At 43.8% G+C, this 13170-nt stretch overlaps 1 protein-coding gene across 2 annotated transcripts in view; it reads left to right on the forward strand.

Moving 5' to 3' along the window:
- Nucleotides 1-5504: 5504 nt before the first annotated feature.
- The window catches only part of GLI2 (GLI family zinc finger 2), a gene marked incomplete at both ends in the record, with an annotated part of 142767 nt that continues 135101 nt past the window's right edge, over nucleotides 5505-13170 (forward strand). The window contains one exon of one of the 2 annotated variants that reach the window (XM_080346356.1): nucleotides 5505-5637. In XM_080346356.1, the coding sequence (XP_080202482.1) occupies nucleotides 5505-5637 (133 nt within the window). The remainder of the gene's footprint in view (nucleotides 5638-13170) is intronic. The other variant, XM_080346357.1, reaches the window with a different exon arrangement.

The following is a 13170-nucleotide window of genomic DNA, read 5'->3' on the forward strand; positions in this document are numbered from 1 at the left end:
ACGCCACTTCTGTCAGCATGGGGTTGTCTCTACTTCCTTTCTTCACCTCCCATAACATCTCCCAGAAGCTGGTAGGGACCCGTCACAGAAGCTTTCTCGTGCTTGGAAGGGCAGACAGACAGCTACTGCTCTACACATGCAACGCCCCAGCATACAGCTCTGGTTTCCATGTGTAATCAACTCTGTAGGATTGGCCCAAGCAGACCATTCCTAAGAAATGTCAAGATGGGAAATCTTGTGACAGGAGGAGCCAAAAGTTAGTTATTAGTTCTGAATTAATATTTATTCTGCTTTTACTGAGATTGATATTCTGTAAACACTTGTAGATCCATCAGCAACAGACAGCATGTTTGGATAGTCCCAACGTTTGGTAGAGGCATGTGTACAGAAAAAACTTTCTTGAGTAATTTGAAGCTGTTGCTGGTATAAAAGAAAATAGAGGGGTCAAGTTTTGCTGTGGTATAGAGCCTATGACTTCACCGGGTTAACTGCTGCTACTTGGGTGTAATTGAGAATGTAATTTGGCTCAGATCCTAGGAGACTGAAAAGGATCACAGCAGCCACTGTATTAAGCCAATGTTCAAAATAGTTGGCTCACACTTAATTTCATAAGTAGATCATCTATCCAGAAGGCTTTAGCTGTATGACACAGTCCATTGCAAAATAAGAGATGGTGGGAGTATCTCTTTGCTTATCTTAACTAAAACAACACACCAGAGAAACTATCAAATGTGATATTGTACCTACATGAGGGTGATGCGGCAGAACAGATGAAGTATCTCCCTGTGGGTGCATGAGGACAAACCTGGTGAGAGCTGTGCCATGGCTGCCCTTGGGTATCCCAGCTCCTACGGTCATGCCAGTAGCCAGCAGCAGTGGGGCTTCATCCTGGCCGCGCTGCGGTGGAGGTGGTGTCTGAGTCAGCAGCCAACACACCTCCAGCATGTCCCCTTGTGGGTGATGGCACCTCACTGGTGCTGCTGGGGCTATGCATGAGGAGGTCAGGTAGAGATGGATTTAAAATGAAGGAGAAGATAGACATCGGTCTGAAAAAGCCCACAATATTCACAAAAAATGGCTGCTGGAAGCCTCTTCTGGAAACCCCTTCTTGCCCCTGCATGGGGCTGTCAGGCATGAAGGTGGCATATGGCAACTGTGGTGGCTTCTGGAGGATTGGAACCGTGTCACAACATCACTGGCTGCACCTGCCCTCCTGTCAGAGAGGTTTGATCCCATGCTGCTACTTAGTCTTTGAGGATCAGAGATGGCTAAAATTAGTTATTCATGTTTCACAGAAAAACTTGAGGGGGCAGAAATCTGTGTTCTCCTCTGTCTAGGGGTGGAGAAGGGGAGTTTTCTGGTAAAAGGAAAATCTCGAAGAAGGAAATAATGCCTTTTTGAGAAAAGAGTGTGCAGGGCGTATGGCTAATGAGTATCTGTTTATTCCCAAGTTTGCTGACAGTCCCACTCAGGCTAATGCCCTCCAAAAGAGACAGGCATTTTGGGACAGCACTTTCAACTATTCCTCAAGGACTTAGCAGGGGGGATTGTTTTATTAGGAAAGTTTATGGTTTCTTGTTTTCCCTCGATGGCAAATGTGACTTTGTTGTTTTTAATTCTGTTGGGATTTCTCCCTTTTAATATACAATGCAGCTGTTAAAATAGCTGGGGTTGTCTAGGGCAAATCATATAGCACTTTCCTTGTTCAGACCTCAGATGGCTGCCTTTTAATGTTGCTGCAGAATTATATTACAGGGCATATGAACAGTGCTGGTATTAGTGTCAAAATCAATTACCCAACCTTCCTCCTGCAGAGAAAGCTACAAACCTTAGGAACAATCTGAGTAATCCATTCTGGGTTTCTAATTCTGAGTAATGACGGAGGGCAGAGACTTGTGCTTGAATAAGTGCACAGGGTCTTTCTCCGTATAGCCTCTCCTAAATGCATGCTCTTTATAGGAAAAAGCAGGCTCCCTGTGAAACTCTTTTTCATGCCAAATGGCTCACTGTTAAGATTAATCTGTCATTGAATTTATAAATTCTGTGTGGCACAGAGCAGTGGAAAAAGTTTAGCATTGAACAGAAAGCAAACTATGTATTGCTTAAAAAATGAATGTCGTGCTCCTGGATAGTGTGGATTGACTGCCTCTATCAATATATCTTCTTATAACGGTAATAAAAAGACTTCCATAGCCTTGTGCCTCCGAGGATCTCAAAGCACTTTGCAAATAGGGCAAAGCACTATTTCCTATTTGATGGCTGTGGAAACCGTCTGTGAGAGAGGTTAAGCTTTTTGCCTAAGGACACAGAGGAGACTGCAGCAGAGCCAAGATAGGAACCTAAATCTCCAGAGAACCAGTGCTGCGTCCTGGTCACCCTCTGCACCAAAGCACAGTGTGGGAGTCTGCTGGTCACTGACTCCCAGCCATTGTCCGTAAAACCTCAGGAGGTGGGATGTGAAGTCAGTGTTGGTGGGTGGAGGTGCTAAGAAGGGCAGGATCTGGCCAGGGAGGATGCTTGTGTCCTGCTGGGCTGGGATGGTCAGCTCTGGCTGTATATTCCTGTGGAAGAAGAACAACTTTTTGTTGCTGCTGACTTGGAGGAAAGCTCAGAGCCTTGTATCCAGCCTGCTCTGCCCCAAGCACCTTTATGAAGCAAAAATAATTGTAGACTTATTACCCTAAATCCTGTAAGATTAGAGTAGTTGCATTTTTTCTTTTCCTCCTAATCCAGTATTTGAGAAGGATTTACCTGTTTAATACAACTGTTTATTAAAAACACTTGATTTTTTTTTTTTTTTTTTAATTCATAGTTTATGTGAAAACAGAACATATAGATACAAAGGCCAGATTTTCAAATACAGGCCTGATCTCTTGTCAAATTCCAGTTGGATAAATGACACATCTGAAAAACTGGGTTCTTACCGAGGTGTCTGTGGCAGGGATTTAGAGGTCTCATTTCAGGCACCTCTCTGGAAATAAGCATGTTTTACAGGAGGACAGTTTCTCTTACTCATTTTTTCCTTCCCCTCCCTGGCTGCTGTGCTCCACAGCCCCCAGGGAACGTCCCCCAGGCATGAGCCTGCCCTGAGGGTCAGGGTAACCGGGGAGGGGCGAGGCCGGGAGGGGTGCGGGGGCAAGGGTTTGGTTTCAAACAAAAGTGCAAAGCCTTGAAAGGAGGGACTAAGAAGAAACAGGTGGGGGGCTAGTAATATAGCCTCTGACGTTTATTTGCTTAATGAACAGAAGCCTAGGCTGTCAGACCTAGGTCAAACACTCCTCCAGTTTGAGTGTATTTATTTCATACGTGGCCTGTAACCCAACCTGATTTCTGGATTAAACAGCTGTAAAGTCCTGGCCCCCAGGAACCCATCCTGTGCTTGCCATCAAACCCAGCACATGCCAGGGCAAGACCTCAAGGGGCCACCTTGGTATTCACTGGAGCCTTGTGTCATCAGTAAAGCCTGTAATTGTGGGTCCTGTCATTTCCAATGCAAGCTTTTCTGTTTAACAGCTGAAAATGGTGAGCACAGATCCATCACTTAGTTGTCCCATTAATGCAAACTGTGCCTGAAGGCTCCTGGGATAAGCTGCTTGGGCTGCAGCACACAGGTGCTCCGTGGGCCACCATCCTGCTGGAGCCCAGGTGGTGGTGGCAATGTTGGAGGACCATGTCCACCATGTGCCAGGTTCCTCTGGGGTGCCAGCAAGGATGGCTTTATATTTATGGGAAAGTTTTAAAGAATCTCAGAGGAGGAAATGGTTTAGGACAGCTTGTCTTCAACAGCCATACAACATGGAGGGTCTCCAAAGGTGGGTGCGAGGGAGCTGGGAGCACAGGGCCATGTGCTGCCTGTGCTGAGCCACAGAGCTCATCATGCAGAGGGGAAAAAGGGCTTCACTTTCCTGCTCATCCACATTGAAGTTACAGCACAAAACCTGCTTGAAAACCAGCAAAATAACAAGAGGAAAACAAACAAACCCCCAAACAAACAAAAAACTCCAACAATCACAAAACTAAATGCGTATGCGAGGTTCATAAACAACTAAAGGGTAAAAGCTACAGATCAGATATGGGAGTTCCTGAAATATTTGTGCTTTCAAGTTTTCAGGAGAGTGAACTTTTTAATCCAAGATGTTCAGAAGTCAATTAATCCTTCAGAGTGAAGGGAGGGAAGTTTGAGCTGGCACCTTGGCAGTGAAACTGCCCACACAGAAAAAAAATAATTTTGGTTTCCCAGACATTTTTTTGGCTGATCCCATTAATTCCAGTAAGGCAAACAGCCAGTGTTCTCCAGAGTATCTCAGGAGCTGAAAAAACTTGCATCTGAAAATTTGCATGTGAAATATTGCAGATCTGCATTAAAATTAGAAAGGAAAGGAGGAATTAGTAGTGGGTTTTCCCAAGCCCAGCCTGAGGCCAGTAGTGCCAGCTAACTGTGGGTTCTGTGAAAACAGGAGTCAGGTGGAGACATTTGAAATAAAACAAGTTAAAATAGGGTGAACAAAAGTATTTGTGGTCAGAAATGAAGCATGCCTCCTCATTTAAAAGAAGTCTCATCTTTGTGTTAAATTTAGGATCCACCTATGTTTGGTTTTGGGAGATGAGAAAAGTTTGAGTCATGTAGAACAAACAATCAAGCTAGCGAAAGGTTCCAGGAGCTGTTATTTTTCATGCAATCCAATTTAAAAGAGACACATTATTTGTGCTTTGATAACTTCTTGTTTTGTGGAGCTTTCATAGGCACTTAATTCACCATTTGTAATGGGGATAAAGCTGTAGCTGATTTTGAGATGGAACCAGTCATAATAGAAGAACTTGCCTGGGAGGGAGAGGAATTGGTGGATACTGGTTCTTACCAGTGAGAGCTGGAAGGGCTCAGACGGAGCTGCCATGGCTAATCTGTAAACATTGATGAAGATGTTCTGATCAGGGCACTGGCTCAGAACCAGTGCATAGGATAAGCACCAACTGGGATGGGGAAACAAACCAAAAAATCCCCTGCAACACACAGCACCTTAAATGTGTTTTGATCTGTATTTTTGTTGAAAGTTTTTTAGCTGACTCAGTTTGTTGCTATGATGAGCTAGGTCACATATGGGATGGAAAAATTGGTTTTATATATGTTAAATTTTTGTGTCTCACTTGTCCTTTAACCCTGGAAAACCCTTTGGGCCCGTCAGTTCTATTATACAGCCCAAGTTTAAGTGGGGAGAAAACATATTTTGGTCCTGATCCTTTTAGGGTCTTCAACTGCCTGAAGTCAGTGGGATGTGAGAATACCCATCCCTTTGCAGGGCTGTGCCCTTTTTGCCTGCACTGGCTGAGCTGCTAGATCTAGAAACCCAGGAAATCTTTGCTGCTCCCCATTTGCCTTTGAGCTCTGCTGAACCATAAGCTGCTTCCTTGTGGAGCTGATTTTTGCCTGTTTTGTGAACAGTGACCAGAATCTGGTTTTGTTTTATATCCTGTAGGGTTGCTGAGCTGGAAGATGCCTGTCTAAGATGGAAACTTCTGCTTCAACTGCTGCTGGGAAAAAAGAAGGGAAAGGTGCAGTTCTGGAGGGGAATGGCTTTACAGAGACGGGGAAGAAACCCACTCCTTTAGCAGCTGCAGGAGCAACAGTGGCACAAGGAGGTACTTTACTTTTTCGACACTTTGAAAGCAGCAGGGGTGTTTTTCATTAGACTGTAAGAATTTAATAAGTACGGTGGCATCTGTCCTTCTGTGAACATGCTGAGTTTATTGGGGTTCTTGGCTGTCGGAGGTCACAGGAGTGGGAAGCTGTGTCACTGCCTGGCATCCAAATGTCACTGCACCGAGACAAGTCAGCGCTGCTCCTAGAGAAGGGGACTGGGTTGAGGGAGAGGATGAGTGTTGAGAGGTGGCTGTTGGAGAGTTGAGGCATCCTTTTACCGCTTGCCACCATCCACCCAGGGCTGCATGGTGTAGACAGCACAGTGCCTGCTGTTCCTCCATGGAGAAACTAAAGGATGGCTGGAGTTGGGGAGTGACCTGTTATTGTGGATGGGGAGGGCTGTCACCTGCCAGCTGTGATCCTGCTAATGAGCTAACCAAACTGTACCGTCTTCAGCCATTGTTGCTGGGATTTCATCATTAGGCAGGAGTTTAGGATTGTCCAGCCCCAGTGCAAGAAGAAACACCCCAATTTGTTCCATTCCTGTTAAAGTCAGAAATAGCTCAGGTCTTAATTTCTTTTTCTGTCAGTGTTTTTGGCAAGATTTGGTCCTGTTGGTGTTGAAGTAAATTGGGAAGCTCTTGTGGACACGCAGGGGCACGTGCTGTTTTTTGGTGGGCGTAACACCAGTGTGCAGGGGGCTGCGCAGGCGCATTGCTCCTGCCTCCTCTCGCCTGCTACGGCAGACAAAATACAGCCCCAGAAAACACATTTCTCACTGGCACACATGTGCTGGTGGATCTCCAAATTGGTGCTGGGTCCCTTCAGGGTGGCTTCAGCTGTGGGCAAGGCTATGCCCACCCAGGAGGCACCACACTGTGCTTACTGGGGACAGGGTGTCCTTTCTAGACAGGGCGTAAGGAGACAAACTTAGAAGGGGCTGCACCATTTTGGATGTGACGAGACATCCCAGCTGTATAAACTTTGCAAGCAGGGTTTTTTTTTTCCTCTTTAAAATATACCTTATTGCTAGCCAGAGTCTAACTCAAAATGATCCCTTTCCCTTCCCTTCCTTCACTGCAGGGTGGTTTCTCATCACCCCAGGAGAGCAGCATGACTTCTCTGCGGGCTCCTCTGTTTCTTACACAGCTCAGCTGGAGAATTTGTGTTTTCTGTTGGCGGAGTTTTGAAGACAGTTCTCAGCCCAGATTGCTTAAATCTGCTTCATCTGTCCTTTCTTTTCAACACATTTGTTACTCAGCTTTCATTTTCATGTTGACCTGGGAGATTCAGATGTACAGAGTAAGGCAGCAGCTGCTAGATTATAATCTATTGTATTAGTTCATGTGTTTGGTAAATTTTGTTAGTCTTTGTTTTTCTTAAAAAGAACTAGAAAAATCTCTTACACAGAGCTGCTGAATGTGTTTGAGCCGCCTTCTGCATGAGCACTATGCAAAGTGGCAGAAAGGGAGGCTCTCTGGGTGGCAGAAATAGAGAAAAGGCAGAGATGGCAACATGCAAAAGTCTGCCATCCTCCAGCAGATTTTGATCCCCATTGAAGAAGCATAGGCTGTAGGAACCATGAGTCATCATCTCAGTGACTGGCAGATCCAAAGGGCTGATTGGCACAAAAAAAGTGCAAGCATAGGCTAAAATTGAAAACCCACAGACGTGTTGTTGTGAATAAACAGCTTCTCCCTACTTGGCACTTGCCTTGGGAGTGCCTGCACTGAGGAAGCAGTCACCAAATTTCCAGAGATGTGATGGCAATGAGGGTGCCCCTGAGGTAGAACATCCATCGGCCCCTTTGGCACCCCCAGAGATTTGATGGGTATTTAAGCATCCAGCATTATTTGTCCTGTTAGCAGTGTGCTCTTTCCTTCAGAAATGATTTATGGGCTCAATATTTCTCCTTTTATTAAGAGGAAGTAGAGAAGTAAGTGGAGGATTGTATGAAGATGTCAGGAGAATCATGATGAAAGCATTGTGTAATGAGATGTAAAGAGTGAAATCTATGTCATGCTGTGCAGAGAAGTGTTCATAAGTGACCTAAAATGGCTAGCAGGGAAGCAGCGTGTGATCGGACGCTGGCCCTGGGACTCTGCAGGTGATGCATGTGCTCTCATGGTTTGGAGGGCTTTCTTTTGAATTCTGGTGAGATGTAATGCATCCTCTTGAAAGAGACCAACACGGTGTGTGTGCTTTTAAGTAGAAAAATTAATTTAAACTCATTTTATAACATCAGTTAATTGCAAGGTGTGATTTAGCAGATGATAACAAAAAGGCTGAGTAGCAAGGAAACTGTACTTTCACAGTATTCATGCTAATATAAAATATTTGCTTCACTAAACTAGTGTAATTACTTATAACAGACCAGAAATATACATATTTATGCTCGTATTCTTATAGAAGAAAGCAAATGAGGCATGGAGATTAATTATGTTATTCAGCTTGAGGAGAGAAACAGCTTTAAAGGGAGGGCCTCCAAACCCCCCACCCTGCTTTGGGGCCACATGAACAAGTCTTTATTCTCACCCAAGACAAACTCTTGATTTTATTTATTGTAGAGGTTTTGCTCTTTGTACTAGCATGTGAGAAAGTGGCAGCGAGGCTCAGCTAGTGCTGCAGATCACCAAGCTGCTCAGCAGAACCAAACGAATGTAATTTGCAACACATTTCTTCCCCTTTATTCTACTGAATCACACAGACGGAGTGCCAACATAGCATGTTTCTCAGATCTCTTTCCCTTGTAGAAATGAATAGATTAATAAGATTTTATTTATAATTAAGGTAATTGAAGCAATGAAGTTAAATAATTGAAGAATATTTATTTTATTATATTATTATTTAGACTACGTTATTATAAGGTAATAACATGTCACATCTCCATTTATGGTTCCGTTGCTTTGGATATTTGTCCTAAATATTTGCAGCCTTGAACAGATTAAGTTACGGCTGTGGGAAAAGAGAGATTGGTATTGTTGATGCTGTAAATGGAGAAAAGTCTTTTCATACTAACAATCTGTCTCATATTTTTAGTCTACTGAAGCTGCCGTTTTAGAGATCTTCTGTGACTTTTTTTTATAGTAACTCATTGATCAGATGCTCAGAAATTGGCTTCACAGACGTGACATCAAGGAAGTCTCTCCTGATTGTCTGTTTTTCCATAAATCATGCCAGCCAAGGAGTCAAAGCTCCTGTCTTCTCTTTTAGTAGGTGCACGTATTTTTGAGTGACAGAGATGGAAGCTGGTTTTAATGACAGTATGTAGGAGCTATAGACAGTCAGATCTGCAGAAAAGACTCCTACTTTCAGTGTCTCCTCTTCTGGAAGGGCAACTTATGACACTTCATGTTTAGAAAACCCTTTTGCTGAGTGCAAAAATGCATGTTGCTGTGTAAGGTAAGAGACTTTGGAGCAGAGCCCCACCAGGAAGCCCAAGTGCCTGGCTGAAGGAGAAATTTAAATGAGCCATTCTTTCAAAGGCAGCAATATTTAGGAAGATGGGTTTCTCATCTTGTAATAAAAATTAAATACGAATTCTCCTAAATGCTAACTGCCTGACTTTAACAAGGCCCAGAATGCACCTTTCCCTCTCCACCCCACCCTCAGCATGACACAAACACCAAGTTCCCAAATTGATGGTGTTTATGTTTGAAACATTTTTCTGATGTCTGGCTCTGTCAAGACTAATTTTAGCATTTCTAAAGCTGGGTAAAAATACAGCCTCATTACTTTGATGTCAGAGCATAGTTTACTATTAGTATATTCTGGGGTTTATCATTTTAGTCATGTTTAACACGGCTGCAGCAGGCATGCACTATTAAATCTGGCTTATTTTACATTCCTGTCTGAGATTATTTATTTGGAACAATTTCCTCTCTATCAAAAGACACGGCTAATGCTGAGTTTTAATGTGTTATTTACACACAAAATAACCTATTTACAACTCAGTATCTGCCGCAGGGAGAATGAATGGGGCAGTGCTCCCTTCATCCTGTTGTATCTGAGTTTAACAATCTGGATTGCTAATAGAACCATTTATCACGGGGTGGTAATTTATTTTATGTTAGCTGCACAGGTCTCCCTGCCTCTGATCTATGGAAATACTTTGTATATAATGAAGTTCAACAAGTCATTTGGTGTAAACATGGGGAAACCAAGCTGCAGAACCAGTAAGACTCTGGCTACACTTCTTTTCCAGGAGGTAATGAGTCTCTGATATTAAGGCTTCAGCTGATGAAATACAGCTCTTTGCCCCACGTGTGCTGTAAGGGCAGAGCGTGGGGCTTTTCTGCAGTGGATCAGAGACGGAGAAGGAGTTTGGTGACTTGATTTATGGGCTGGCGGGAATGCTTAATGTTGCAGAAGTAGCACACTCAGCCCTTTCATAGGCAGAGGAGAAGGGCAGGGAGCACCTCCCATCGCTCTCCAGAGGTCTTCTATAAGCAAGCCCTGAGTGGCGTTGGCAGGGAGTCCTTGTGCAGTTCAGCTTGTGTCAGTGCTGGATTATGGGAAGACCATGTAAATTAGGAGGAGGAAATGCCAGCATCCCAGCAGACCTCAGCGCATTGAAAAAATATATAGTTTGTGTGGCCTGAGACTCAGACAAATTAGAAGGAGAACAGCCCCTATGAAGTCATCTCCTCTGTCCACCCTGGAGGGACAGGAATCTTCTCCAAAGAATGTTTTTCATTCAGTTTTTCACATTTTCCAGGAAAATGAATATATCCAGTACAAGGACATTCTTGGCTTCCCTGTCCTGTGTTGCATTGCTCTGTACAACTTTGAGATATGCAGTTAACAGAAAAGTCTAGGTTGGATGCAGGAGGGAGGAGGGCAAGAGAATGATGGGAAACCCCCAGAATCTAGACTGCTAAATTCTTTTGACAGCCACGGTGTGTTTACTGAACATAGCTCAGTGCCCCCCACCTTGGGCACGGTTTCAGTGCAACACTGCTGTAAGACCGAGAGCAATTAAGGGTTGTATTTCTCCCTTGAACATTTCCATCAGTCTGGCAGAAAAATAATTCTGTTGGATCTTAAACTAGGTTTCTTTGCCATCATAGCTCTTCTTGGCTGGCCAGATTGCCTACAGGTCCCTCTTGTGTACCCACTTGTGTCCCTTTGGGAAGCCAGAGGTTTCAGATGCTCAAACTGGTGCAATGCTGAGGCCATTCCTCGGTTGTGGGATATCAAGACCTGCGACCAGCTGACAGCTTTGGTTGCCTGATACCTGCTCTTTGGGATAGTTTAGAAGAACCCACGTAGAGATAGATGAAGTTAAAGCCACGCTGCACCGTTATGTTCCATCAGCAGTATCTGGTGTGTGGGCATGGCAGAGAGCACCCTGGGAGCAGCAGGTTTATTTCTTCAGCTACATGGGGCAGAATTTCAGTAGCTAAAATTGCAACAAACTGTGCCACAAAAAGTACATATTTTCTTCTGTTTGCCCTCTTTCCGCTACCTATGGCTTGCAACGCTGAGTCTCTCTGTTCTCTAAAATAGTCAGCAGTGCATCTTTGTACAGTAACCCATTCCTTTGCCTAATCAAGTGATTGGAGACTTACTGCTTGGCCACATTTTTTGTTTTCCCCTCATAGGTGAAAGCCCCTTCCCAAGTCTATACTGGGCTTTTCTGTGTGGTAGCCAGTGCTGTGGGTAAAGGTGTAACCTCAGAGTAGATAACTATTCATGTTTACAGACTTTTTTCACATTGCGTAGTCCTTACAGATGATGCTAGAGTCCATATGACCAAAGCATTTGATGTTGTGGCAATTTCATAACATCAGCCAGCATTCACTGACCGTATATAGCTCTCCCAAACTGCCAGAGTTGCCTACAAAAGATCCTACAATAATGGGCTCATTACAGATGCTGAGGTACTTTGAAGATAGAGCAATTTAATTGTATTCCTAACCACATGGCAGGATTGTACACCAACTTGAAAAGACTTTAGGAGTTTAAAATGAAAAAAAGGTATTCTTCACAGGCTGGTTCCAGCACTGGCAATCCCAACAACTAAGTACCCCCTGAAAGACCTTTGTGAATGTATTATTATCATTAATAATAATTGTAATAATAATAGCTTCAATTTTTCTATTATTTTATAAGCTCCAAAAGCTTGTACTGGCAAGTATTGATACATCTTCTTTTCTTTGGATCCAGTTTAGACTTCAGTAAAGTGCCTTTCAGAAGGTACCTATCTATAACCTTTTTAACTGATGCTAAACTTACTTATTTGTGGGTTGGTCATTTATAGTCAAGTAAGAAAATCCAAGGGTGATAATGGATTATATTTATTATGATGCTTTCCTGGACTGTCTCATCTGTGCTGCCACCATGTCCCCGTAGTTTGAATCTGTAGTCTCTTCAGTAGCTTTTTTTCCCAATTATCTGAGAATTTACACAGCTTTTGTAGGCTAATTCATCTGTTAACTGTAGCATTTGAACCTGTCATGGTCATGGGGGACCAGGAATGGGACTTGTTTTGTCTGAAATGAAGATGCGTTGTTTGTTTCCTTGAGGGTTTCAGGCCTGATTTGAGGTGGCTATGTTAGGTGGACAAAACCCAGTCTTCCTGACGTGGCCAAAATTGCAGAGTGGGGTTAAAGCAAGGAACCAAGGTGGGACTAAGTTAATGCTTTATAGCCTTTAAGGCCCTTCATTCACATTTTGCCTAATGAACAGTCTGAGAGCCCTGGTTGCCAGCTCTGAACTGAAATCTCACCTTGAGGCTTCTCAAATCAGAGGGAAACTCGACACACAAGTGTCAGCAGAGCCACAGGGGATGCTTCCCAGAGCTGCTCCAGCTTTACACCAACATTGGCAAAACTGGTGTTTTAACAGCCCCTTCAGAGAGATGGGCAATTTAAAATCCCCACTAAAAAAGACAAGGAAAAAAACCTAGTTAATTCTAAAGGCTACAAAAGACTCCCAAAAATAACTCAAGTGGAGGAAGGCTACTAATGCAAAAGTAAATAATTACATTAAGGGAAGCAACTAGAGAGGCCAGTTGTGTAAATCACTTTAAGGGGAACAAGCCTTAGATAAAATCCATTCTTTTATCATACAGATTAAGTCTTCCTTTTGACGCTAAATAATTGATAGGGTTTGGCGGAGCGTTCCACGGCTGCCTGTGCAGAGCAGTGGGACTGCTCCCAGGGTCAGATGAGTGGCAGAGAAAAATGTTATTGGAAATGCTGTGCATCCAGTACCAGTACCAAGAAAATGGGGCTTGTATTCCTGGTGCTTCCTAAAGAACTTCTGCATGGTCTTCAGAAGCCAGCCGTGCACCTCAGAGCAAAAGGAAGACTTGGCATTATCTCTTCCTTAAACTGCCCTCCGTGAAACCAGGTGGTCTGTTTTCAAGGTTTCATGTGGTGATGAGCAAGGCACAGAGGCCTGTAAGGACACAGCCTGATCCTCTGCACCATTTTTTTAATAAAAAAACATGAACTGTGCTGTCTGGTGGCTTCTGGGACCCCAGATCCTGTGGGGGGTTCTCTTACGTTGGCTAGCCTCAGTAGTGC

Source organism: Nesoenas mayeri (assembly GCF_963082525.1).
Source record: "Nesoenas mayeri genome assembly, chromosome: 6".
In the NCBI taxonomy this organism is placed as follows: Eukaryota; Metazoa; Chordata; class Aves; order Columbiformes; family Columbidae; genus Nesoenas; species Nesoenas mayeri.